Raw genomic sequence first — 23,417 nt, 5'->3', positions numbered from 1 at the left:
TCGCTGGGCGCCGCCATGATGGGCCGGGCTCCGGTAGGCTCCTTTCGCTGCTCCTCAAGCCTCCTAGCGCTCTCCCATTGGGCACGGCTATCCACGTGCCACTGCTGTCCTCTGAGAGGTGCAGCGTCCTGTCCATCAGACCGCCCTAGGCTCTGGATTGGTTCCAACTAAACACCGCCCCATCTCGCTTTCTCGTAGCCCTCGCCTACCCTGACGAGGCTTTGGATTGGTTACGAATAACGCCCACCTTCCTTGTTCCTTCTGATTGGTCCCTTTTCCGACACGGGGGGCTTCTGATTGGACGAGCTGCCGGTTATTTACTTCCCTTCTCTCGTGCCTGCGCAGCTGGCGTCAGTCGCTTCCCTTTCGGGTCCCACCCTCCTCTGGCGCTGATTGGCTGAGCTGGGAGAAAGTCGCACTCTAATTGGCGGGCAGGGTAGTCTTGGGGCGGGAAGACGAGGGCGGGACGGGTGCAGAGAGAATCATGGCGGTGCCGCTGCGGGACCGGTTGGGCTTCCTGACCCGGGTACGGGGGCCGGGCTGGGGGCTGCCGCTGTTCGTCCCCTCCGGGGGGCCGGCCTCAGTCGCCTTAGGGGACCACGGGTCTGGGGCTGGGCTAGGGAAGAATCGCGCGGGGGTCCTGAGCTGTGATGTCACCACGTTCGCGTGACGTCACCGCGACCCCAAGCTTATATGACGTCATTCCCCATGACGGCGATGTGACGTCACTGCATTCGTCGTCCTCTCCCCCCCCCGGCTGCAGTGATGTCACCACCCCTGCTGTTGGTGGCGCTGGTGCTGCCCTGGCCCCCCCAGGGGCAGCCTGAAATCGAGCCTGCTGAGTTCAGGATGCCGGTGTGGGAGGGCGAAGGGGCATGCTGCGTCCTCCCGGGCTTTCCCTGTGCGGCCAGGCACTGAGCGTGGGAAGTCTCTGGTCCAGGGCCCGCGTGACCTGCCCGGTGGTGCTGGGACAAGAGGGGGTCTGTCCAGACTTTGCCCATCTGAGAGACTGCGTTGGCAACTTGCCTGGACCTACAGTAACGAGCCCCTAGTGGAGGAGACGGCAGCTGCTTTCACCCGGGGTGGGAGCTTGGAGGTGACCTAGGCCCAGCATGCGATGCTCCCTCTGGGTCTGAGTGGCAGAGCCTGGGACCTGGAGTCTCCCTGGAGCCAGGCTTTGACCAACGTTTCTCTAGGCTTCACGTCTCGTAGGGTGCGGTGTACCACGTCCTTCCCAGACCAGCTGTCCTAGCTTCCCTAGGCGGCAGCTAATGATGGCAGCAGAGAGCTGAGGGAGTTGCTTGTCCCCAGGACTGTGCTGTGAGGGGCGTGGAGGTTCTCTTATGTCTCGGTTGGATCGTGGGGACAGTCCCTTCAGCACATGGACAGTGCGCACTGGAGTTGTGGGCGTGTGGGGGGGATGGGACGGGAGCAGATGTTCTGTTCCAGCTGATATCTCATGTGCCTGGGGACAGTGTTAACAGTTGGGGTGAGATGTCGAAAGGGGGTTTGGTGGCTCCCTGGGATGGGTCTGCCCCTCTACCTCTGATTGGACAGCGTTGGCTTGGTCTCTTTCAGCTGCCCACTCTGATGAAATGCACCTCGGATGACGACGTCCCATGCCCTGGGTACCTGTTTGAGGAAATTGCAAGTATCCTTTATTCCCAGTGTAAGGCTGGGAATGCAGAGTTGGAGCTGTGTGCGAGAGAGTTGCTATAAGAGATTGTCATAGGTTTCAAGGCTAGTGTCAGATATTTCCATTGCCTGGGTAATAGTTACTAAAAGCAGGGATCACTAGCGCTTTGGAATCACACTCCATGGTGAGAGTGTGGACTCCCTGTGCCTCAGCTGTCAGCCTTAGGAGAGAAATCAGGCCTGACTCTCTTCCTGGGATACTGAGAGACGGATGGATGTGTGCAGAGTGCTCTCAGATCTTTGGGTGCAAGGAGAAGAGAATCTAGAGGGACTGTTCTGTTGTGAATCCCAGCTGGAGGAGGCAGGTGCAGCAGGTTTAAGACCCTGGTATTTTGGGGAGTGGAGGAGTACTATGCCATAGGGTGAGTGGGGCAGAGGTTCAGTGAGGCGGAAGTGGGGAAGGGAGACCTGCTGCTCTTTGTTTAGCTGTGATGAGGCTGCATTAGCAGCGATCAAGGAGTAGGAATGGCTCAGGGACTGGCAGGATCCTTTGACCCTTGGAGTCCTCGGCCTTTAACCTGACATCGGCTGCTCATTAGTAATAAGACTGGAGTGAGCATCACTTCCCTAACACTGCACCCTCCCAGAGATCTCCCACGACTCCTCAGGGAGCAGCCAGTGCCTCCTGGAGCACCTCCTGAACCGACTGCAGAATAACTCCTGTCACGTCAAGCTGAAGGTAACTGGACAGCTGGGCACTGTCAGGGGGAGCGCAGCACCAGGGGCCATCCTTAGGGTGCAGGCAGAAGGTAGGCAAGAGCTCAAGGGTGCTGGGACCGCCATAAGAATGGCCCTACTGGGTCAGACCAAAGGTCCATCTAGCACAGTATCCTGTCTTCCGACAGTGGCCAGTGCCAGGTGCCCCAGACTGAATGAGCAGAACAGGGAATCATCAAGTGATCCATCGCCTTGTTGCCCATTCCCAGCTTCTGGCAAACAGAGGCTAGAGACACCATCTTTGCCCATCTTGGCTAATAGCCATTGATGGACCTATCCTCCATGAACTTATCTAGTTCTTTTTTGAACCCTGTTATAGTCTTGGCCTTCACAACATCCTCTGGCAAAGAGTTCCACAGGCTGACTGTGTGTTGTGTGAAAAAATACTTCCTTTTGTTTGTTTTAAACTTGCTGTCGTAATTTCATTTTGTGACCCCTAGCTCATGTGTTATGAGAAGGAGTAAATAACACTTCCTTATTTACTTTCTCCACACCAGTCATGATTTTATAGACCTCTATCATATCCCCCTTTAGTCGTCTCTTTTCCAAGCAGAAAAGTCCCAATCTTATTAATCTCTCCTCATATGTCAGCCGTTCCAGACCCCTCATAATTTTTGTTGCCCTTTTCTGAACCTTTTCCAATTCCGATACATCTTTTTTGAGATGGGGTGACCACATCTGCACGCAGTATTCAAGATGTGGGCATCCCATGGATTTATAACGAGGCAATAGGATATTTTCTGTCGTATTATCAATCCCTTTCTTAATGATTCCCAACATTCTGTTCAGTTTTTTGACTGCCGCTGCACACTGAGTGGATGTTTTCAGAGAACTAGCCATAATGACGCCGAGATCTCTTCCTTGAATGGTAACAGCTAATTTAGACCCCATCATTTTACATGTATAGTTAAGATTGTTTTCCAATGTGTATTACTTTGCATTTATCAACATTGAATTTCATCTGACATTTTGTTGCCCAGTCACCCAGTTTTGTGAGATCCTTTTGAAGCTCTTCACAATCTGCCTGGGACTTAACTATCTTGAGTAGTTTTGTATCATCTGCAAATTTTGCCACCTCACTGCTTACCCCTTTTTTAGATCATTTATGAGTATGTTAAATAGGACTGGTCCCAGTACAGACCCCTGGCAGACTCCACTATTTACCTTTCTCAGTTGTGAAAACTGATCGTTTATTCCTACCCTTCATTTCCTATCTTTTAACCAGTTACCAATGTGTGAGAGGACCTTCCCTCTTATCCCATGACTGCTTACTTTGCTTAAGAGCCTTTGGTTGTGGACCTTGTCAAAGGCTTTCTGAAAATCTAAGTACACTATATCCACTGGATCCGCCTTGTCCACATGTTTGTTGACCCCCTCAAAGAATTCTAGTCGATTGGTGAGGCAGGATTTCCATTTACAAAAACCACGTTAATTCTTCCCCAACAAATTATGTTCATCTCTGAGTCTGACAATTTTGTTCTTTACTATCGTTTCAACCAGTTTGCCTGGTACTGAAGTCAGGCTTACTGGCCTGTAATTGCCGAGATCACCTCTGGAATCCTTTTAAAAAATTGGTGTCACATGAGCTACCCTCCAGTCACTTGGTACAGAAGCCGATTTAAATGATCGGTTACAGACGACAGTTAGTAGTTCTGCAATTTCACAGTTGAGTTGCTTCACAACTCTTGGGTGATACCATCTGCTCTTGGTGCCTTATTGCTGTTTCGTTTATCAATTTGTTTCAAAACCTCCTCTAATGACACCTCAATCTGGGACTGTTCTTCAGATTTGTCACCTAAAAAGGATGGCTCAGGTGTGGGAATCTCCCTCACATCGTCAGCCATGAAGTCCAATGCAAAGAATTCATTTAGTTTGTCCACAATGGCCTGTGACCTGAATGTTCCCAGGAAAAGCGGGGACTGAGGCTGGGGCAGGGCTGATCAGCGGGGATGCTGGTGCCAGCACCCCCCTGGTGTAAATGGGGAGGGGCTGGCTTCCGGGCGTTCCTAGCGAAGTCTCTGCACTCGCTCCCTCCACCTGGGTCCCCGGCCTGCCAGAGTCTGGATCTGGTGCTTTCCATCACCCCCCGAACAGTTCTGGTCTGGTGAAAGGCAGGCAGCCGAGTGAGTCCCCATGTGTCCAGTTCCAGTGGCCCAGACTCTGCTCAGCCTCTCCTGTGTCTCCAGGTGCTGAAGATTCTGCTGTACATGTGCACGCATGGCTCTTCACAGTTCCTACAGCAGCTGAAAAGGAATTCCACCTTCATCCAGGAAGCAGCAGGTAACAGGGCATCTGGGCAGCCGTGGGGCTGGGCTGGGGTCAGCGCCATTAGCAGGAGAGAGACCGGCCGAGGGCAACGCTGTTCCAACCTTGCACTGACTGGGGAAGGCACTGCGGAGGGAAAGGCTGCCAGCCCCAAATCCCACCGGTGCTCTTGATTTCCCTGCTGCCGGCTGTGAGCTTTGTGCAGCCGTCGGGGGGTTCAGGAGTGGGGATGGTACTTCAGGGTGACGTGATGACTGCCCGGCACACCCCTCTAGCTGCACCCAGGCTGTGTTAGACCTTACACAGCTGCACTAACCCAGCCCTTCCTCACGCTCTGCCTTCTAGTGTTCGCGGGGCCGCCAGATCCCCTGCACGGCAACAGCTTGTACCAGAAGGTCCGAGCAGCAGCACAGGTGAGTGAGACCCTGCTCCACCCAAGGGACTGACCCTGGGGAGAGGACTCTGCAGGGGTCGGGGGAGTTCAGGGCACCTTCCCGCCCCTGCTCCAAGCACTGGCCAGGGATTTGCTGGAGCTGGCTGGGGGCCCAGTGCTCTCTCACTGCTGTGACAGTCCGTTCTTTCCCTGTAGGACTTGGCCAGTGCTTTATTTTCGGATACCTTGTTGCCCCCGCCCTCTGCTCAGCCCTGCAGGCCACTTCCCCCAACAGGTAAGCACCAGCCCCCTGGTGTGCGCCTCGCCCCCCCCCCACTCACAGCACTGCTGGGAGGTGCTGAGCTGGCAGCCCTGGAGAAGGGTGCTGGGGGGGGAAGAGGCTGATGGCGGCGCCTTATCCTCAGGGCAGGTGCAGCTCAGACAGTAGCAGGGCAAGCTCCCCCCAGTGCTGCTTATCAATGAGGGGAGTCCTGGGGAGGGGCGTTCAGGCTCCGTGGGCAGTTCACTGCTTACGCTGGTTCGCCCTGTAACGACCCTGCGCTGCTTTCGCTCCCAATCCTGGGAATCCCACTCGCCAGCGGAGCTGGGGATCGGTCCTTGCCCCTGCATCCTCCCAGCTGGTGGAGCTGCTGTGGCCCCTCTGCAACCCACCCACCCAGGGAACCTGGGGTGGGAACTCAGGCAGTGCCTCTCGCATGGCAGGACAAATGCATCCTTATTGGGGGCTATGGAGGTGCTGGCAAAACAGGGAAAGCAACGGCCCTTATGGCTCCTGTCGGGTGGGTGCCATGGGGCTGGGCAGCGACTCACGTCAAACGGAGGGTCAGGAAATGGGGTGGGGGCTGCAAGGGGCATTAGGTGCCATGGGGAGTTGGTGGGAGTTGGCACCGGGCTCCCTTCAGCCCCTTGGAAAATGCTACCTCTAAAGGTCACAGAAGCAAGGAGCCCTGCAGCCTTGTGTTCCTGCGGCGGCTGGGGAGGGGCTCCGGGCTGCGCTTGCTGGCCTCCCCAGCACCACGAGCATTTCCCCACCAGGGGGCAGCACCCATTGCTAACCGAATTTGATTTAGAGTTAGACCAAAGTTAGCTGCAGTTGCGGCCGGGCTCTGTGCCCCTGCAGAACCGGGGCTGGCTGTGTCCAGCCCTTGGGCAGCGGGACGGGCACCCCGAGTGTGGAAATCAGCAAAGGGGGCACAGCATGGGGAGGGGACCCTTGATCTCTCTCTCTCTCTCTCTCTGTCTCTCTCTCTGAAACGTGCTTTGTCGGTCATAGGAATGGGCTCCCAGCCCAGCCCCTGCAGCTCCTTGCAAGGCTTTGGCTTCACGAGCGAGAGAAGCGGCTCCCGTAAGTGCCGTCCCCAGAGCCCTGCTCCGCACCACCCCCTCTGCCACCTCTCGGGGGTTTATCCCAAGGCTCCCAACTAGGGTGACCAGATGGGCCGATTTTATGGGGACAGTTCCGATATTTGGGACTTTCTTATATAGGTGCCTATTACCCCCACACCCCTTGTCCTGATGTTTCACATTTGCTATCTGGTCACCCTGCTCCCAAGAGCTGGTGCTTTTTCTTGCATCCTCCGCTCCTAGGGCCCGGGATAGAGAGGTTCTGCAATCATTTAAAACAGGAAACCAGTTTTTAGCCCTGGTCACGGCAGAGCAAATCTCGCGACCCCAACCCGAATGCCCCCGCGTGTTCACAAACCAAAGGGCAAAGAGCAAGAACCCCACGTTTATTATGTGAAAATAAAGCTCCGGACTTTCCAGCCAAGCTGGTGATTTCTGGGGCCTGGCTCGTGGCTTTCGAACACTCTGGGTTGGCAGCGTTCATGCGCTGCTGAGAGGCCTGGACGGAAGTGCCATAGCCCCAAAGCAGGCACTGCCCAGCCAGCAGCAGGGTGAACTCCCCTGTGCCCAGCCCCTGCCATTGTGCCTTAGCCCCAACCCAGGGTCCCTGGCTGGGGGTGAAAGGGCACTTCAGTCTCCCTGGCCCATTCAGTCCTTGGCGTCCCTGCTGAGATGCCTCTTAGGTGCCCAGTTCGTGCCAACTAGCATTGCTACAAATTGTGCGGGGCAGTTCTAGGCAGCTCCCTAGGGAAGTAGCCGTGGGCATATTTCAGGAGCTCAGGCCTGGTGGGGGCTGGATTCTGAGACCACTTGTTGCCAGGGAGCAGGCAGGGCTGCTGGGCTGGGAGAAGCTCAGGCCTCCCTGAAGCTGGCAGAGGCCCGTCCACCAGCCCAAAGCCCATACAGCCCCTGGCAGGCAACGGAATCCAGCCTAATTACCCCCCTGCGGGCAGGGTGCCCTAAGGGTGGGTGGCAGCACTGCCCTCGGAGCAGAGGGGGGCTGATCCCTGCACAGAGACTCACGCCCTGGCCTCTCCTGTGCTTGCCCAGCCTCCGCCAGCGAGGCCCTGCTTGCCACCATACAGAAAGCAGCTGAGGTGGTTGCCAGCGCTGTGCTGCCCAGCTCGGAGTTCCCCCCTCCCTGCCCCAGGGAGCTGCAGGACGATGCCTACCAGCCCGTGACGGCGCCTTCTCCTGGTAAAAGCTGTGCGGTGCCTCGGAAGCCCCCGGCTGCCGCAGCCCTCAGCATGCGAGGTAGGTGTGTGGGGCTGCGGTGATGGAAAGCATCTCCCATGGTAGCTCCCGCAGACAGCCCTGGCACGTCATCGCCCCTGCTGAATCAGGGCTCCCGACGCCCCACTCTAAAGATGGACACGTTAGCTTCAGTGACAGAGCTGGGAACAGAACCCAGGAGTCCGGGCCGCCAGTTCCTGGCTCTCGCTGCTGGATGATGCTCCTCCGTGCAGTGGCACTAATGCCTAATGTTCATTGGCTGTTCTCCCTCTCCCCTCCCACCCTTGGGCTCACCGCATGCTCGGCAGATCCTAGGAATTGCCACACTGAAATGCAGCCACCTCTGGGGTGAAACACAGCTGCCATTTAGCAGCACATAACACTGCTCCACAGTCCAGGCCTGGAATAGAAGAAGAGCCCTAGCTCCTACGGCATGCTAACCATTGCCCGTATGGTGCAGGGGAGGCTGGGTCGTGGCAGAGCTGTCTGCCAATCCCTGAAGCAGGCAGGAAGCTCTGGCTCTGGGTGACTCTCTCTTCCTGTTGCCTCTCCTGCAGTGAGTCACCGGCCTGGGCAGGCAGGAGGTGGTTGGGAAGAGACTGACAGTGGGCACAGCTCCCAGAACTCCTCGCAGGAGAACGGGGAGCTGAGCAGGACCTCCGACTCCTGCAGCAAATCAGGCAGCGACAGCCCCTCGGGGGCCAGCAGGGAGCTGGGGAACGTAACTGAGAGGTGAGCCAGAGGGCCCAGGGCTGGGGCCAGGATGGAGAGAGAGAAGGAGCTCTGAGCTTGTGGCAGGGATGCAGCCGAGGTTAAAACCATTGGGCTCCCCCTTTTCCAGTATCCCTGCAAGTCGCTTAATGCCCCCGCAGCATGGTCTCCTCTCTCGCCGGGCCCTGTTAATTCAATGTCCCCTCTGGGTGCTGGGTCCCCATTCCCCCCCCCAGTTTTTCAGCTGCCCGGCTCAGTGCACTGGACGTGGAGGTTCATCCAGCCTGAGCTGCTTCACCCAGTGGGGCCCGTGTCTGGGGGCCCTTTCAGCCCCACATGGGGGGCGGAGCAAGATGACGGCACTTGGGGCTGTTGCGTGGCTGCAGCTGCCTGTGTGCTGGGGCTGGTGGCCAGGGTCAGTGACTTGCCCAGGGCTGGCGTTGGTGCAGCGTAGGAACGCGGGAGTGCCTAGCACCCAGGCCTGTGCCCAGCTGCACCTCGCCCTCTCTGTGCCCTGCCATTGGGGGGGGGGGTCTTTGAGCTGGCAGGGAAGCCTGCTTGCTGCCCCTCCGAATCGGGGAGCGGGGCCAGGAGTACGTCCTCCCGCGCAGAACAGAGGTAACAGGGCTGGTGTCTCCTCCCCCCGGCAGGGTGGAGGGTGACTGCATGCAAGAGCTGAGCCTGGTGAGTGAGCTGACCAGGGGCTCCAAGGTCTTCCTGACACGGGAGGAGGCCCAACACTTCATCAAAGAGTAAGAGTTCACCGCGTTCCCTCCTCCACACCCGCAATGGTGCTGCCAGGGCACCGGGCTGTGGGGCAAGGTTGTGTTCCCCACCCCTGCCGGGATGCCAGAGAAGGCTAGGCTGGGTGTTCCCCAAAGCCCTCTTGGTCGTAGTGTCCCCTGGGCCCCCTGCCCCTTCCTGGGCTGGCTGATGGGCAGATCCTGCCCTCCCTCTGGATCTGGCCACAAAGCAGAGCAGGGAGCCAGGAGTTTAGCCAAGGTGCTGCCCCATACCATTTGCCCTAGAGGGCTCACTCAGCGACCCCTGAGGTGGTGGGGCAGGAAAGTCCCTGGGGGGCGGGTCTCTGCCATCTCTGCAGCCTTGTCTGGGAGAGGCGGAGGATGCCAAGCCCAACCCTGCATGAGCCTGGGAAGCTGCATCCCGCTTGCTGCCATGACCAGGCGCTGCCCCCTCTCCCCAGGTGCGGGCTGCTGAACTGCGAGGTGGTGCTGGAGCTGCTGAGCCGGATGCTGCAGGACCCCAGCGAGCTCGTCTGCATGGTGGGTGCGCGGGGGAGACGCTGCATCCACCCAGCTCACACATGCTCTGTGGCTCCTGCAGGCCCAGGCAGACGGCAGTTTGGACGGGGCCCGCTGAGCAGCCCGAGAAGCCTCAGGAGTGTGGAGGGGTTCCCCGGCTTCCCCGTGGGAGGAGGTGGCTCGGGAAACGAGCCCGTTTGAGTCACACTGGGATCTAGAGCGGGTCAGCAGTGGCTGTGAGCTGATTCATGCCCCCATCTGCCTGCACTGCTGGGGCACAGCCCAGTCCCTAGTGGGGAAGGGCTCCCACGGCAAAAGCTCCAGCACCCCTTGCCCCGTGGATGGGCACTGAGTGACTGGGCCCTGGAGCTAGTCCTGCCTGGGCTGGGCTGGGGAAACTTGCTCTGCTGCTGCTGTTGGGCCCTGGGTAATCAAGAAGCCCCAGCTCCGCAGGCAGTTGCCCTGGTGCGTGTCATGGCACTAAAACCATCTCCCTGGGCTAGGGCTGTGGGCTCGGACGAGCTGCCGGCAGCTGCAGTATCGGCTTAGGTCCTGTCTTCTGACCCTGCTCTCTTCTGTCCTTGCCAGAGGTCCATGTGTGCCATATCCTCCCTCCTGTGCTCCGACCTGCTGGCCCATGAGCAGATCTTTATGATTACCCGGCAACACCTGCAGCAGCTCAGCCAAAGAAGCCCTGGGCCCGTGGCCAACAAAGCAACAAAGGTGACTCCTGTGTCTCACTCACACCCTAGCACAGCCTGCGAGCCTGAGGGACTGGCTCTGTGCTGCCCGGCCAGACCCAGCTACATCCTCCCTGCCTTGGAGCAGGGAGCACAAAAGGGTGGAGGGTCATTCCCACCCCCAGTCCTGGGCTGAACTTTGCTCCTAGAGGAGATAACATGCTTCAGGGCACCAGCTGGCGGCTGCACAGGTCAGGAAGGAAGGAATGTTCTCTCCTCTGCAATGAAATATTGCACAATAGGCCAGGTACGTTATGGCGGGTGATCCCCCTGCAAAGCATCAGGTATTGAATCCTGCCAGGCAGGATACCAGTTTGATGTCTAATCTACTGTGCATGGCACACCCCACTCTCCTCCAGCACTCCCTGTGTTAGTGCCAGGCAGTGGGGGGCAGCATAAAAGGGCTCCCCAAAATCCCATCCAGCCCCCATCAGGAGCAGGCTGGCAGGGGCCAGCTGTCTGTTGCTGGCCTCTGAAGGCTGCCCCCTTGTGAAGGGGTTAGTGGCAGGGCAGGCCCGCCGTGCTGCACTGACTCCTTGCTTTGTTCCTCCCTTTCCCTGCCAGCTCCTGAGGCAGTTTGAGGCTTTGTGCAGGAGCTGCTCATCTCCCAAGAGATCACAGCTGGACATGGATCCCTCTACTCCTGCCAGGGGCGCCCCACAGCACACGTGCGACTTGCTGACAGACCTCATGCCTCTGGCAGGAGAGACAGTTCTCAAACCCGTGAGCTTAGCTCCTTTCCTCTCGGAGACATGTAAATCCCCAGCATTCGATGTGCATCCTGCGGCCGTGCCCGCCCCTGAGGGAGAGCAGGGCACAGAAGCGGAGATCTGTGAGCAGTTTGGGGCTGTTGCATCAGGCGGTCGGTGCCAGCAGGAGGTGGAGTGCAGACTAATGGGGCCTGAGCCCCAGCTGGATGCTGCCCAGATGGATTCTGGGCCCGCACAGATGCTGCATGGCAGGCAGGGGGAAGCCGCACCCCCTCAGAGCCTCTCCCTGTTCGCTGGCATGGAGCTGGTGGCCCTTCCAGGCACAGCAGTAGCCAACTCTGGTGGAGAGGAATGTGCCTCTCGTGTTCCAAGGACACTGCCCTGCACTGGGACTGCCAGCACCAAGGCTCATAGGGGCTCCAAGGGCAGCAGGGAACCTTCTGCGTTCTCCTTCCTCAATATGTAGCAGCTGGGGCAGCAGGATGCTGAGGAACTGGGGTCTTGTTTGCTGCGTGTCACTGCTAGGCCGGCACTGCAGGGACACTGACTGGCACTACAGGGGCACTGGCTGCTCAGCTCAAAGCGAGGTCTCTGTTCCTTGCCGGTGCTGCCAAGTCCACATCCTGCTGAAGGGGGCTGGCAGGGCCAGTGCTGCTGGGGAGTATCGCGGTGGGGCACAATGAGGAAATGGAGTCCCCAGTTGCTCCCTTCAGTTTTATCCCTGGGGGTGCCCTAGAAAAATCCATGAGCAACCCTACAAAAACAATCCAGCATGATCCCACCCGTGGGGGGAAAGAGGGAATGTGTCCACGACAGCCAGTTCCAGGCTGCCAAAGTGGGGGGAGGGAGGGAGGATGGATGAGAGTCCCCTTGACTGTACCCCCATGTTAAGGTTGTGCTACAGGGTTAAGGCTAATCATATGTCCTTGGTTGCTCTGGCCTCCTGCTCAGGTCATCCATCAGTGGTAGTCTGCAACACTGCTCAGACCAGGGCCTGGGGCACGCTGGGGAGGGAGGGGCAGTGAGTCCATATGGACTCAACCTCTTGTGCTCTGCCTCGGCCTGTGTGAATGAATGTACTAGTAACTGGCTCAATCACTTAACACATACGTGTGTGTTGGGGGGGGGGGTGTGTTAATGGTACCTTGGAAGGTCCAAGGATGCTGGCTGCCTTTCCCCAGCATAGCACCCACTCAGCCCCATTGCTACGGGGGGAGGGAGGCTCAGCACAGCAGTCTGGAAGCCAGCTTTCCAAAGATCGTTTCAAGGAAGGTGACGCTTTAGGCACCTGTCACGGAGTCCCTGGGCGATGCTCTGGAACTGCTCCCCATGAAGCCAGTCAGGACTCTGGGGCAGTCGCCTTTCTGTGAGCAGCCTGTCTTCAGGACACACAGCTCACACAGCTTCCACCTTCCTGGGCCTGACCTCGGAGCATTCAGCATCCTCTGCCCCTCCGTGCGCTTCCCCCAGCCAGTCCGCTCAGGCGGGGCTCCTGAGGAAGCCAGAGGGTCCGGCACCCCAACTTCGCAGTCAGACGGGACTCTCAGCCAGCCAGTAAAACAGAAGGTTTGTTAGACGACAGGAACATGGTCTAAAACAGAGCTTGCAGGTGCAGAGAACGGGACCCCTCAGCTGGGTCCATTTTGGGGCCAGTGAGCCAGACAACCACGTCTGCCCTTCACTCCATGTCCCAGCCAGCCCCAAAACTGAAACTCCCTCCAGCCCCTCCTCCTCTGGGCTTTGTTCCTTTCCTGGGCCAGGTGGTCACCTGATTCCTTTGTTCTCCAACCCTTCAGCTTTCACCTTGCAGGGGGGGAAGGGCCCAGGCCATCAGTTGCCAGGAAACAGGGTGTCGGCCATTCTCTGTGTCCAGACCCCTGCACACACCTGCCCTCTAGGGCTCTGCAATGATCATACACCCTTACCCCACCCCCTAGATACTTAAGAACTGCATAGGGGAAACTGAGGCACCCCCACAATATTCGGAGGAAACATTAAGAACAGGCCCACTTCGTCACAGCACCTCAGTTGAAACCATGTGCCCTGCGGGCTTTGGCTGAGCTGCTGTGGGAATCTGTTTGAGGTGGGTTTGGTTTTCCTACTGAGGATCTGATATTGTAGCTACTGAGCTCTTGCCAAATCCTACTGGGCAAAGGGAAGCCAAATTACAGGCACAGGCTGTCTTGGGCAGCAGATTGGCATTTATTTAGCATTCACACTTCACACTCGAGTCCATTTTGCTGTGAGAATTGGTTATGTACAAGTCTGTGTGTTGTCCTTGGGCTTATGACATCCAAACCAGCCCACCTGTCCCCTTTGGGCAAATTTGCAACAGGCAAGTTAAAAATCCCTGGGGAAAATCCCTTTCTAGCAATGTCTGATCTGTCCCACAGGGCAGAACTGTGGCAGGGGGCTCCTGCTGTGTGCAAATCACAACCTGCAGCCAGGTCTCTGCTCTCCTACAACATGTTACCATTGCACATCCCTATCTCCCGTCAGCCGATCAAACTCATGCCAGTGTTCTTTTCTCCTGCAACCTGTCTGTGGTCTTAGGGCTGGAGGAGGGAAGGGACCATTGTCCAAAAAGCCTGGGAGGACGCTCCATGTTTACAGAGCGTGTGTGGGAGGGGGTTGCTAATATGACTTTAATAAACACTAAGTTGTGTATATTTAAAGTTCAACTAAGTCTCTTGTTTTGAGGTACAAAGCGTGCTTAGTTATTGCCTGTGTCTCACGTGAAACCTGGGTTCTGCTTCGCCGCACGCTGGGATGGCTTTCCTGGCCTAAGCAGTGATGGGTGACCTCACAGGAGCAAGCAGCTACAGGCTGAAATGTAACCAAATCCCCTGCTAGGGTCTGAGAGGACTCTTCTTCTCCAGTTCCAGAGCTACATAATCTGCTGAGCATCCATATGGTTCAGATTTCCCTGTTCAAGCAGCTGGCTTCTAGACTGCTTACGCTGAAGGGCTGTTATCCTATGGGAAAGCCTGTAAATTTCCCTCTTCCTGCAGCTTTTGCCACCTCACACTCAGCATACCCTGGCAGGGTTGCCTTCCAGGGCACAGCTGTGCCAGCAGGGTGCAATCAGGAGGGCAGATAGTCTGTATTTCTTTAACAAGGCCCAGAACTGGGGCATAATGATCCCTAAATTCGTGCTCCCTGCCACTCTCCAGAGGAACTAGGTTTGCTATGCACAATTAGGTTTGAAATCATTGAATTGTGGAAAGCTTTCTATTTCCTCTTGAGAACTGCCTGCTGACATATAAATAGTCCCCTGGCATTCCTTCAGGTAGGCTCTGTGAAACCTGGCCCTCTGTGAAACCTGGCCCTCTGCCACCCACCATGTCGGTGTGGGGAGGGGGCATTGTGGGCAGCATCTGTAGTAACTGTGTTGTGTCTGTCTGTTGAACTAACCTGTCCGGCTGGCAGACCTCAGAGCACCTGACCTCACAGTGCATCCTAGAGTTGCAGACCCGTGTCTGTACATCAGGCTTTTCCCATGAATTACTGCTCAGGCCTGGTACCATTTCAGAAAAGCCCCAAAGCAACCCAGTTCTCTGCATCAACAGACCCAGTAAAGGTGCTGCATTGATACAAGTGAATCCATCCACCAGCCAGGCTTTTATATAGGGTCCATCACCCCAGTATTTGACAAGGAAGCTGCCAATGATAGTCCGATAAGTGGGGATGGGAAAACAGACTCTCGCCTCAGACTTTTGGCAATAATTTACAATTTGCCACATAAGTGCCAGGATATTGGCAGGAGGAGATTCCTTCTAACTACAACACAGGCTGATTTTACCCTGCTTTACTTGTTCCCTTTGATGTAGGGACTCCTGAGTAAAAATTACATGTAAAAAGTCTGGTCAATAGTGCTCGAGATTATTACATGGGACGTTTTAGCCTCAGATTTGCTTTTAATCACTTCTGCTTTGCTTGCTTCATACGTTTCACCCAGGCCCAGGTAAGCCTTTTTGCTGACTATGGCACGTGGAGAGTCATACAGCATCTCTTAGATTTGGAGAGGTGGGGATGGAGTTTAAATTATAAACATTTTTAAATAGGGAAGTTTCTATTTAAAAAAAATCCCTCTCACCTACTGGAAGGCAGCTCTGCCTTCTTATTCTGGAACCTCAGCATGGTAGTGGAGAGCGAGTGTGGGAAGAATTGAGTCCATGCAGGCAACAAGATGAACACAGAAGGCTTCTGTTGTGCTGTGCAGCACCATGCTCTTGTCTCTTTCATTCCCCAAATGAGCAGAGGAGTCCACCCGATTGGCTTATCAGTGTAAAGCCCCCAGCGGGCAATTGCTAGAGAACTTCAAAACAATGCTAACCCTGCTCTGGATGGTCACAAAAGCCCCAGTTCAGTCCCATTATCTTGAATCAGGGACACATCTGGTGCAATGGCTTGTGCCGACTCAGAGGGACACTTTATATCCCACCCAAGCCCCAGAGCCAGCTTTTCTGAATGGGGTGTAGTGTTTTGAAATGTTATACACAAGAGCCCAGAAAGGGGTTGTGATTCAGGAAAGTTTGGCAACCAACTGCAGTAGTGCAAAGCTGCTGTTTGCTTTGTGCCCATTGGAACAGTCACATCTCCAATTTTCTGTTTTGAAACAAAATAAAACCTCGTCTGAAGCTGTCGTCATGTTCGAGAACCTCAAAGCCCCCAGAATTTTCTTTAGCAAATCTGAAATGTTGAAAAGACACGCTAACCACCTTTGTGTCTGCATGAAGCTGAGCCAATGAATCCAGAGCTCTGCATGTTTCCTAACATGCCTGCTGCTGCAGGATCCAGGGGGTTTACCTCAGGATGAGAAATAGTTAGAGATTCTGAGGGCTCTAAAAGTCTACTTGATGTACATTTTCTTGTTTTAGATACGAAGGCAGCTACCTAACTCTTCCAGCACTCATCCCAGATGAGGCAGGGATCATCTTTGCGTTCTGTGTTTGTATACTGCCTAGCAGAATGGGGTCATGGGCTGTGTCTGAGACCCCTAGGCATTACCATCATATACCTAATGAATAATGTACCACGCCTAGCACAAAGGGGTCTGGGCCATGACTGACTCCTAGGCATTGTGCTGTACAAATAGTACTTAGTAATAATAGCAACCCATAACACGTCTACATGTTAGGAGCACTCCCCAGTGTGCCAACATCTTCATGGGTCAACTTGAAGAATTTCTGGACAAATACTCCATGAAACCAGTGACACAGCTGAGATACACGGGTGATATTTTCATTCTCTGGACAGATGACCTAAACTCCCTCATAGATTTCCACATGAAACAAACTCTTGATGTACCAGCATCAACCTTCTGGACACCACAATCAGCTTCAACAATGGGACAGACAGCTATGGACAAGAAACTCACCGATCACTAGGTTTCCCATCACAGATCCAGCAGCCACACCAGTCGCACCAAGGAATCTGTTCTCTGCAGCCAGGTGCGTGGATAGCGCAGCCTGTGTGCTGAGGAGAAAGGCCGGGGCCCAAACCGCATCACACATAAACCCAAATGAGGCCACTCTTCTCCAAACGAGGCCACTCCACCTGAGAAGCGGATTGCATCATGGAACGGGCACCTGAATACCTCAGAGAGCCTGCTTCAGTATGGAGATAAATCCCCCCTGATCCCGCACCCCTCCTCGCCACCCCCACTGGACCTGCACAGGGCATCATCAACCTACACCCCATGCTCCATGGGGACCCCAATGAGATGGCTGCCCCCAGCCCCTCTTCTGGCTGCCCCATCCTGCCCTACCCCTCCTAACCTCATCCCCCTGCACCACTCTCATCCTACCCAGCCCCGCCTCGCCCCCACCCCTCCTCACTCTACTCCCCCCCACTCTACTCCTTCTCACTGTTGTCTCTCCTCACCCCACACCTCATCCCACTCCCCCCCACCCTTCCTCACCCCACCCCACACCCTGCCCGGCCCCTCCTCACCCCCTGCCTTGCCCCTCTTCACCCTACACCCTACCCTGCCCCTCCTCACTCCATCCCACCCATAGCCCCACGCCTCCTCACCCCATGCCACACCCTGCCCAGCCCCTCCTCACTCTTGTCTCTTGTCTCTCCTCACCCCACACCTCATCCCTCCTCACCCTCTGCCCACCCCACCTCGTCTGGCCCCTTCTTACTCCCTGCCCCGCCCCGCCCTGTCCGGCCCCTTCTCACTCCCTGCCCCTCCTTACTCCACTCCCTTCCGTGCCCCGCCCCTCCCCATCCCACCCCACCCCTCCCGGCCCCGCCCCCGACGAGGCCCAGCCGCCGCAGGGAGCCAGAGCCCCGCTAGGCCCCGCAGCGCCCCCTGGCGGGCCCTGCAGCCCGCGCTCCTGCCCCAGTCCGGCCTGGCGCCCCCTCCCCGCGGCTGCCGTCTCAACCGAACTCTCTCCCGCGATGCGACGGGCAGCCAAGCCGCCCAGTGAGAGACCAGTGTCTCCATAGCGAGCCAATGGCGTGGCTGGGGAGGCGGGCTCGCGCCCCGCCTGGGTTAGGCTGTTCTTGGGCCGGTCACTGGCGTCCGCGTCTGGCCCCTCGTTTGTTGCGCGGGGTGGGCACGGCCCGAGGGACCCTTCCCACAATGCCCCTGGCTGGGGGGCCTGGGTAGGGGCGGCGGGGCCCCATAGCTCCTGCTGGTGGGGGGGGGACCCCGGCCCCATAGCCCCTGTTGGGGGGAGGAAGGCGGAGGGCCCCATAGCCCCTGTTGGTGGTGGGGGGGACCCCGGCCCCATAGCCCCTGTTGGTGGTGGGGGGGACCCCGGCCCCAGAGCCCCTGCTGGGGGGAGGAAGGCGGAGGGCCCCATAGCTCCTGTTGGTGGGGGGGGACCCCGGCCCCATAGCTCCTGCTGGTGGGGGGGGGACCCCGGCCCCATAGCCCCTGTTGGGGGGAGGAAGGCGGAGGGCCCCATAGCCCCTGTTGGTGGTGGGGGGGACCCCGGCCCCATAGCCCCTGCTGGGGGGAGGAAGGCGGAGGGCCCCATAGCCCCTGTTGGTGGTAGGGGGGACCCCGGCCCCAGAGCCCCTGTTGGTGGGGGGGGACCCCGGCCCCATAGCCCCTGCTGGGGGGAGGAAGGCGGAGGGCCCCATAGCCCCTGTTGGTGGTAGGGGGGACCCCGGCCCCAGAGCCCCTGCTGGGGGGAGGAAGGCGGAGGGCCCCATAGCCCCTGTTGGTGGGGGGGGACCCCGGCCCCAGAGCCCCTGCTGGGGGGAGGAAGGCGGAGGGCCCCATAGCCCCTGTTGGTGGGGGGGGACCCCGGCCCCATAGCCCCTGCTGGGGGGAGGAAGGCGGAGGGCCCCATAGCCCCTGTTGGTGGTGGTGGGACCCCGGCCCCAGAGCCCCTGCTGGGGGGAGGAAGGCGGAGGGCCCCATAGCTCCTGTTGGTGGTGGGGGGGACCCCGGCCCCATAGCCCCTGCTGGGGGGTGGCAGGCCCTATAGCCCCTGCTGGGGGGAGGAAGGCCCCAGAGCTCCTGCTGGGGGGTACCAGGCTGTGTCCAGCTCCTGAGCCCTCCAGAAATTTTTTAAACTCCCATGTTTTAAAATCACTGTTGGGGACCTTTAATTCCCGAGTCACCTAGGGGAGGGTCCCCATCCTACCAGCGGCTTTGCAGCCCCCCCTTTCTCTAGTGTAGGGGGAGCTCAGGGTTAGTCTCCAGGAGAGAGGGGCTGTAACAGGGTCCCAGGCCTGGACTCCTCTCCGCTGCTGGAGCGTCCTTATAAGCACTGGAGTCTTCAGTTGCCTTTTTCTCTCAAGCACCCCCCCACCCCCAAATAATAATAATAATAGATGCTGGGAAAACAGCCCTAAATACAGGTGTTCCCAGTGCACTGTGACGGCTGGACGTTCAGGCAGGTAAGGAACCCCCTTTGTATTCATATTCATCCCCTTTGGTTTGTTTGCGCATGGAGGTACCTGGGTGCTGGCCATGCGTGAGTGATGTTTTGCCAACAAACTTTTAGTTTTTCTTTTTAACTCCTCGTGTGAGGATTTTCCTCTGGCTGGGGATGTGAAAGGAGCAATCCTGGCCCAATGCAAACCTGCCCTGCCACTGCACCTGAGAGGGGTCTGGCATAGGAAAAGGAGCTTTTGGAATAAGAATGCTGATGTTATAGGGCAGTGGTTCTCAAATTTTTGTATTGGTGACTCCTTTTGCACAGCAAGTCTATGAGTACGACCACCCTTAAATTAAAGGTTTCAGAGTAACAGCCGTGTTAGTCTGTATTCGCAAAAAGAAAAGGAGTACTTGTGGCACCTTAGAGACGAACCAATTTATTTGAGCATAAGCTTTCGTGAGCTACAGCTCACTGACGAAAGCTTATGCTCAAATAAATTGGTTCGTCTCTAAGGTGCCACAAGTACTTCTTTCCTTAAATTAAAAACACTATTATAAATGCTGGAGGCAAAGCAGGGTTTGGGGATGAAGTCTGACAGCTCGTGACCCCCTGATGTAATAACTTTGTGACCCCCTGAAGGGTCACAACCCCCAGTTTGAGAACCCCTGTTATAGCGCTTCAGCTAATGGCCAGTTACAGTCAAGTGGCCTTTAGATTGCAGAGCAGGCCTTGCTAACGGGTGGTTATTTTATAGCACTCACAAGTGTACTGAGCACCTCATAATGCAAATAAGGAGACATGGTCCCTGTCTCGAAGGCTTACAGTATACAGCCCTAACCCTGCAATTGCTTCTGCTGTACCTGTGTGGAACCTGGAGCAAACCTTTTGATTTTATTAGTTTTTTAGTATAGATAACCTAAATATACATTTCTCTGATCAAATATCTACCTAACTCCCAAGCCCAGTGCTAGCTGCGGCTGTGACCCATCTTCCTGGTGTGAGCTTGGTGGTTTCCATAGAGAGCCCTTTGTTTGTTCTTATTTCTTGTGCCAAGGGAATTGCAAATGTCTTTGGAAAGAGCTTAGGTATGTTTGTGATGTGAGGCCAGACAGCTGCAATTCTTGGGGAGAGAGGGGAAAACTTTCTTCCATTTCAACTGCTTCCCAGGACATTTATTACTATTTAAAGAAATAAAACAACATAGCAGAGTAATTGTGAAACTGCTTTGAGGCCGTGGAGGTTGGAAAGGAGCCAGCGAGGTCCTTGGGAACTGGGCTTTGCTACGCAAAAGGAAGAAGGGGGCAGAATTAAGTTAAGGTTGGAGGGTGCAGTGTGTTAACTTGGTCTCACACGCCCTCAAAACCTTCTTTGAAAGGATATGACCTCCGTGCATTCCTGGCTAGAAGTGAGTGACAAAAGTTGTGTTAATTCATGCATCTCACAACCCTTCTCAACACACTCCAGTTGCAACTTGTAAAATCTGAATGAAACGCGTTTGAGGTGGGGGATGATGTCTGAACTGAAAGAACCCTCTTGGACACAGTATGGTGTAGTGGGCTGAACTTCAGCTTCCCAGTCTGTCACATGAGCACAGTGATACTTGCCTGCCTGACACAGGTGGGTGTAGGGATTAGTTAAGCCAAAATACCAAGGAAGTGGCCACTGATTTTGGGTACCTTAAATTTTGAGAGTCTAACTTGAGACATGCTGGGTCTGACCTTCAAAGGTGCTGAGTGCCCACAAACCCAGCTGAAGATGCTGAGAGCTGCAGATGCTTAGCAAGACAGGCCTAAGGTGCCTGAAGGTCAAAAATTTTAGGCTACTTCTGCAAATGTTGGTATGGGTGCTTAGCAAGTACTGGCAGGTGCAGAGAGCCAGGCCAAGCAGGGTGTGAGCTGGTGGATATTCAGCCCCTGTGCATTTGGGCTGTTGGGGGAAAGCTGAGAGGCAGATGACTTATCCTGTCGCTGAGCTATGTAGGTGCCACTCACTTGCCACCCGATCCTGGTTGTACTCTTCTGTGCTTCTTCTCCTCAGTCCACTGCAGCTGCAGGATTTGTCACTCTCTCCTCCCCAAAATGAAAAGCACCCGCAGCAGTTCCTCATTCCAAGCCATCAGTGCCAATGGCTTGGACCTGAGTCTAACGGGCCACCCACTGCAAGTCTTGCGGCGGCCGAGCAGCGCCTCTCCAGCTAAGCACATGGCTCGTTCCATCTCTGTCATCACCGAGAGCAAGCCCAGAAGGAATGCTCCGGTGAGTACTGCGTTTGTGGGGTGCTTTCTCCCAAACCCTCCCATCACCAGGAGGACCTGGGCAGAGATTTCAGACTTCTTGATACACTTCTGTTCTCTAGGGGTTGCTTAGTGTTTAACTTCATCCCTTGGGACATGCATTCCCCTTGCTTTTGCTCTCTGAGCAGAAGTTAGGTGTGTGTTTTGGGATGGGGGGATCCACAAAGGGCCTGTTGTTGTTTTATGAAGCACCATTGCTAGGCATTTTTATTCTAAAATTCCCTAGTTCTTTGGGAGGAATTTGCTTTGCTGAGTCCATCCCGGCATTCTGTGCCCATGCTTCTCTTTAGAGAGTTATTGTTGGGTTTTGTAACAAGCTGCTGGAGATGCCCAGACCTCTGAGCCACTGTGTTCCCTCTCTGCCTTTGCAAGAGTGAGCTTTGCTGGTGAATTAGACTGTGTGTCAGCTCCCTGCCATGCCAGTCTGTCTTCCTCACCAGCAAACTCCTCAGGGCTCTCCTAGCCCAGTCCTTGCCAGCGGGTAACATAACAATCAGTGAACTCCAGCCCCCAGGCTCGTCAGAGAGATTTCTTGGCAGTGCACAGCCACTACCCTTGTGCTTTCACAGAAGGCATTCAGTTTGCTGCTCTGTTAGTCAGACCATCACAGCTTATCAATATAACGGAGGTAAATGTTCCCGTCCCTTCAATCATAGCACCAAAGGGGGTTAGAGTAAAAGTAAAACAAGTTAATTAACGAGAGAGCATGGATTAAGTGATACCAAGTAAAAGAGAGAAAGGTCAAGACGGTTACAAGCAAATGAAAGTGAAAACACGCATCTCAAGGTCTAAAACTTAATCTAGCAAGATGGTTTCTTTTACCCCCAGTCTCCTTTTGAGCTTTTAACTGGCTGGCCTGGGCAGGACCTATCACAGAGCAAATCACTTGGTTTCTTTTTCGCCTGAGGTGAAGGATAAAGGTGGAGTCTCTCTCTGTTCCTTATATCCCCAAAGGGATTTCTTCATCTTACCAGGCAGACTTGGTCTCCTGCATCTCTCTAGGGTGCAGGAGCCATGTTAATTTCTGTCCCTTGAGCTTAGGAACAGGATAACCCCCTGCTCCTTTAGCTGAATAGCTTTGTTTACTGCTAATATGTAAATTGAGGTAAACCCACATTCCTTTGTGTAGGACGGACCCATTTATCCCCTTTACTTTGGTTAGGCTGTCTTGTCTTCACCATCATACAGAGAGAATTTGTAACTTCACATATAAAGTCAACATGTGCCTCTCTGATCGTGAGTTTAATATCCAGTGTGGTGTTAGCTTTTATATCACGCCTCACAAGGCGTATTTTGTACAAATATCATTGCAATAGTGTGTAAGGTATGAATAGGGGGTGTCTTGGTCACAGATTTCATTTTCTCCTATGCAGGAAGATGCAGGACTTGGCTGCTCCAGAGCCATTAACAATCTCCGGAGATCGAATAGTACCACCCAGGTCAACCAGCAGGTGAATGGTCCTTTCAGGTAAGGGCTAAAAAAATACCCACCCATCCTGTTTACTAAAAAGCAAGGAAACCCTCTGCATCATGGTCTTGTTAGGCTAACTGGTCAGTGTCTGAGTTCCAGGTACTTCACTTGCAGGAACATGAGGTTAGAATCCAAGGGAGATAGGAAGTATAATTCTGGGGGCCTGAAACCCCTTTCAGAAATGAGCCTCAAGTAAACTGAGTGCCATATTAATTCCAGTAGGCACTGTTGCCCATGCTAATAATCCAACCTGTGCTGCCTAGCACTCATGAGCCACCGTACAATAGCAAATCATTGTGCTTGCAAGGTGGACAAGACACGGAGGGGGACAGCAGACCTATTGAATTGACCACATCTACTTCCCAACCCTGTGGGTGCTCAGACACTACTGTGATGGGGGGGCCTCATAAATAGGTAGCTAGATTTCTTCAGCTCTCAAAAGGGAGAGAGCATCAGGTATTACTATAGGAGAGAAGAAACGACTCCTGTCAACTGCTGTGACCTCCCTGCGGCCTGTCCTCACTCTTCTTGTCTTGCAAGGGGCAGGAGGGCATTATTCTGCTATTTCAGACACTTGACTGCCTCTGATTGGGAAGGGCCATGTCTCCTTTTTGAATAAAATTTGCCCCCAGCCCATGGGGTCCTGGTGCTCCTTTGCTCTTTGTTACTGTTAGGGACATAAAATGCTGAATTGGGAGAGGGAGGCAAAGGGGAACTATAGGAATGAAAGAAACGAAT

The 23,417-nt window shown here is 55.4% G+C and overlaps 2 protein-coding genes across 13 annotated transcripts in view; both read left to right on the top strand.

Moving 5' to 3' along the window:
- The first annotated feature begins 451 nt into the window (after positions 1-451).
- Positions 452-15,701, top strand: TEPSIN (TEPSIN adaptor related protein complex 4 accessory protein). 4 transcript variants are annotated; one of them, XM_073310961.1, is made up of 13 exons: positions 452-526; positions 1,579-1,651; positions 2,283-2,374; positions 4,599-4,692; positions 5,023-5,090; positions 5,267-5,345; positions 6,345-6,416; positions 7,466-7,669; positions 8,206-8,380; positions 9,010-9,111; positions 9,564-9,642; positions 10,210-10,344; positions 10,926-15,701. In XM_073310961.1, exons 1-13 carry the CDS (start codon positions 485-487, stop codon positions 11,535-11,537), a joined length of 1,827 nt encoding a protein of 608 aa, XP_073167062.1. In that variant the 5' UTR covers positions 452-484; the 3' UTR covers positions 11,538-15,701. The 4 variants fall into 4 exon arrangements, with proteins under 4 accessions (XP_073167062.1, XP_073167064.1, XP_073167063.1 ...); XM_073310962.1 differs by lacking the exon at positions 452-526 and adding an exon at positions 548-1,096; XM_073310963.1 differs by lacking the exon at positions 9,010-9,111.
- Positions 15,702-17,897: 2,196 nt separating this feature from the next.
- Positions 17,898-23,417, top strand: part of CEP131 (centrosomal protein 131) — a 38,055-nt gene continuing 32,535 nt past the window's right edge. For 3 of the 9 annotated variants that reach the window (XR_012154831.1, XM_073311024.1, XM_073311019.1), the window contains exons 1-3: positions 17,909-18,934; positions 20,953-21,170; positions 22,582-22,676. Coding sequence is in view for 8 of the 9 variants with exons in the window: in XM_073311024.1 (XP_073167125.1) it covers positions 20,994-21,170; positions 22,582-22,676 (272 nt within the window). In the remaining variant the exon portion in view is untranslated. Of the gene's footprint in view, positions 18,935-20,952; positions 21,171-22,581; positions 22,677-23,417 lie in introns of all 9 variants that reach the window. The other 6 variants (XM_073311020.1, XM_073311021.1, XM_073311018.1 and 3 more) reach the window with 4 other exon arrangements.

The sequence above is a fragment of the Lepidochelys kempii genome, chromosome 14, assembly GCF_965140265.1.
Source record: "Lepidochelys kempii isolate rLepKem1 chromosome 14, rLepKem1.hap2, whole genome shotgun sequence".
Lineage (NCBI taxonomy): Eukaryota > Metazoa > Chordata > Testudines > Cheloniidae > Lepidochelys > Lepidochelys kempii.
Note: the sequence above shows the minus strand (reverse complement) of the source record. Positions and strands in the feature narration are given on the sequence as shown.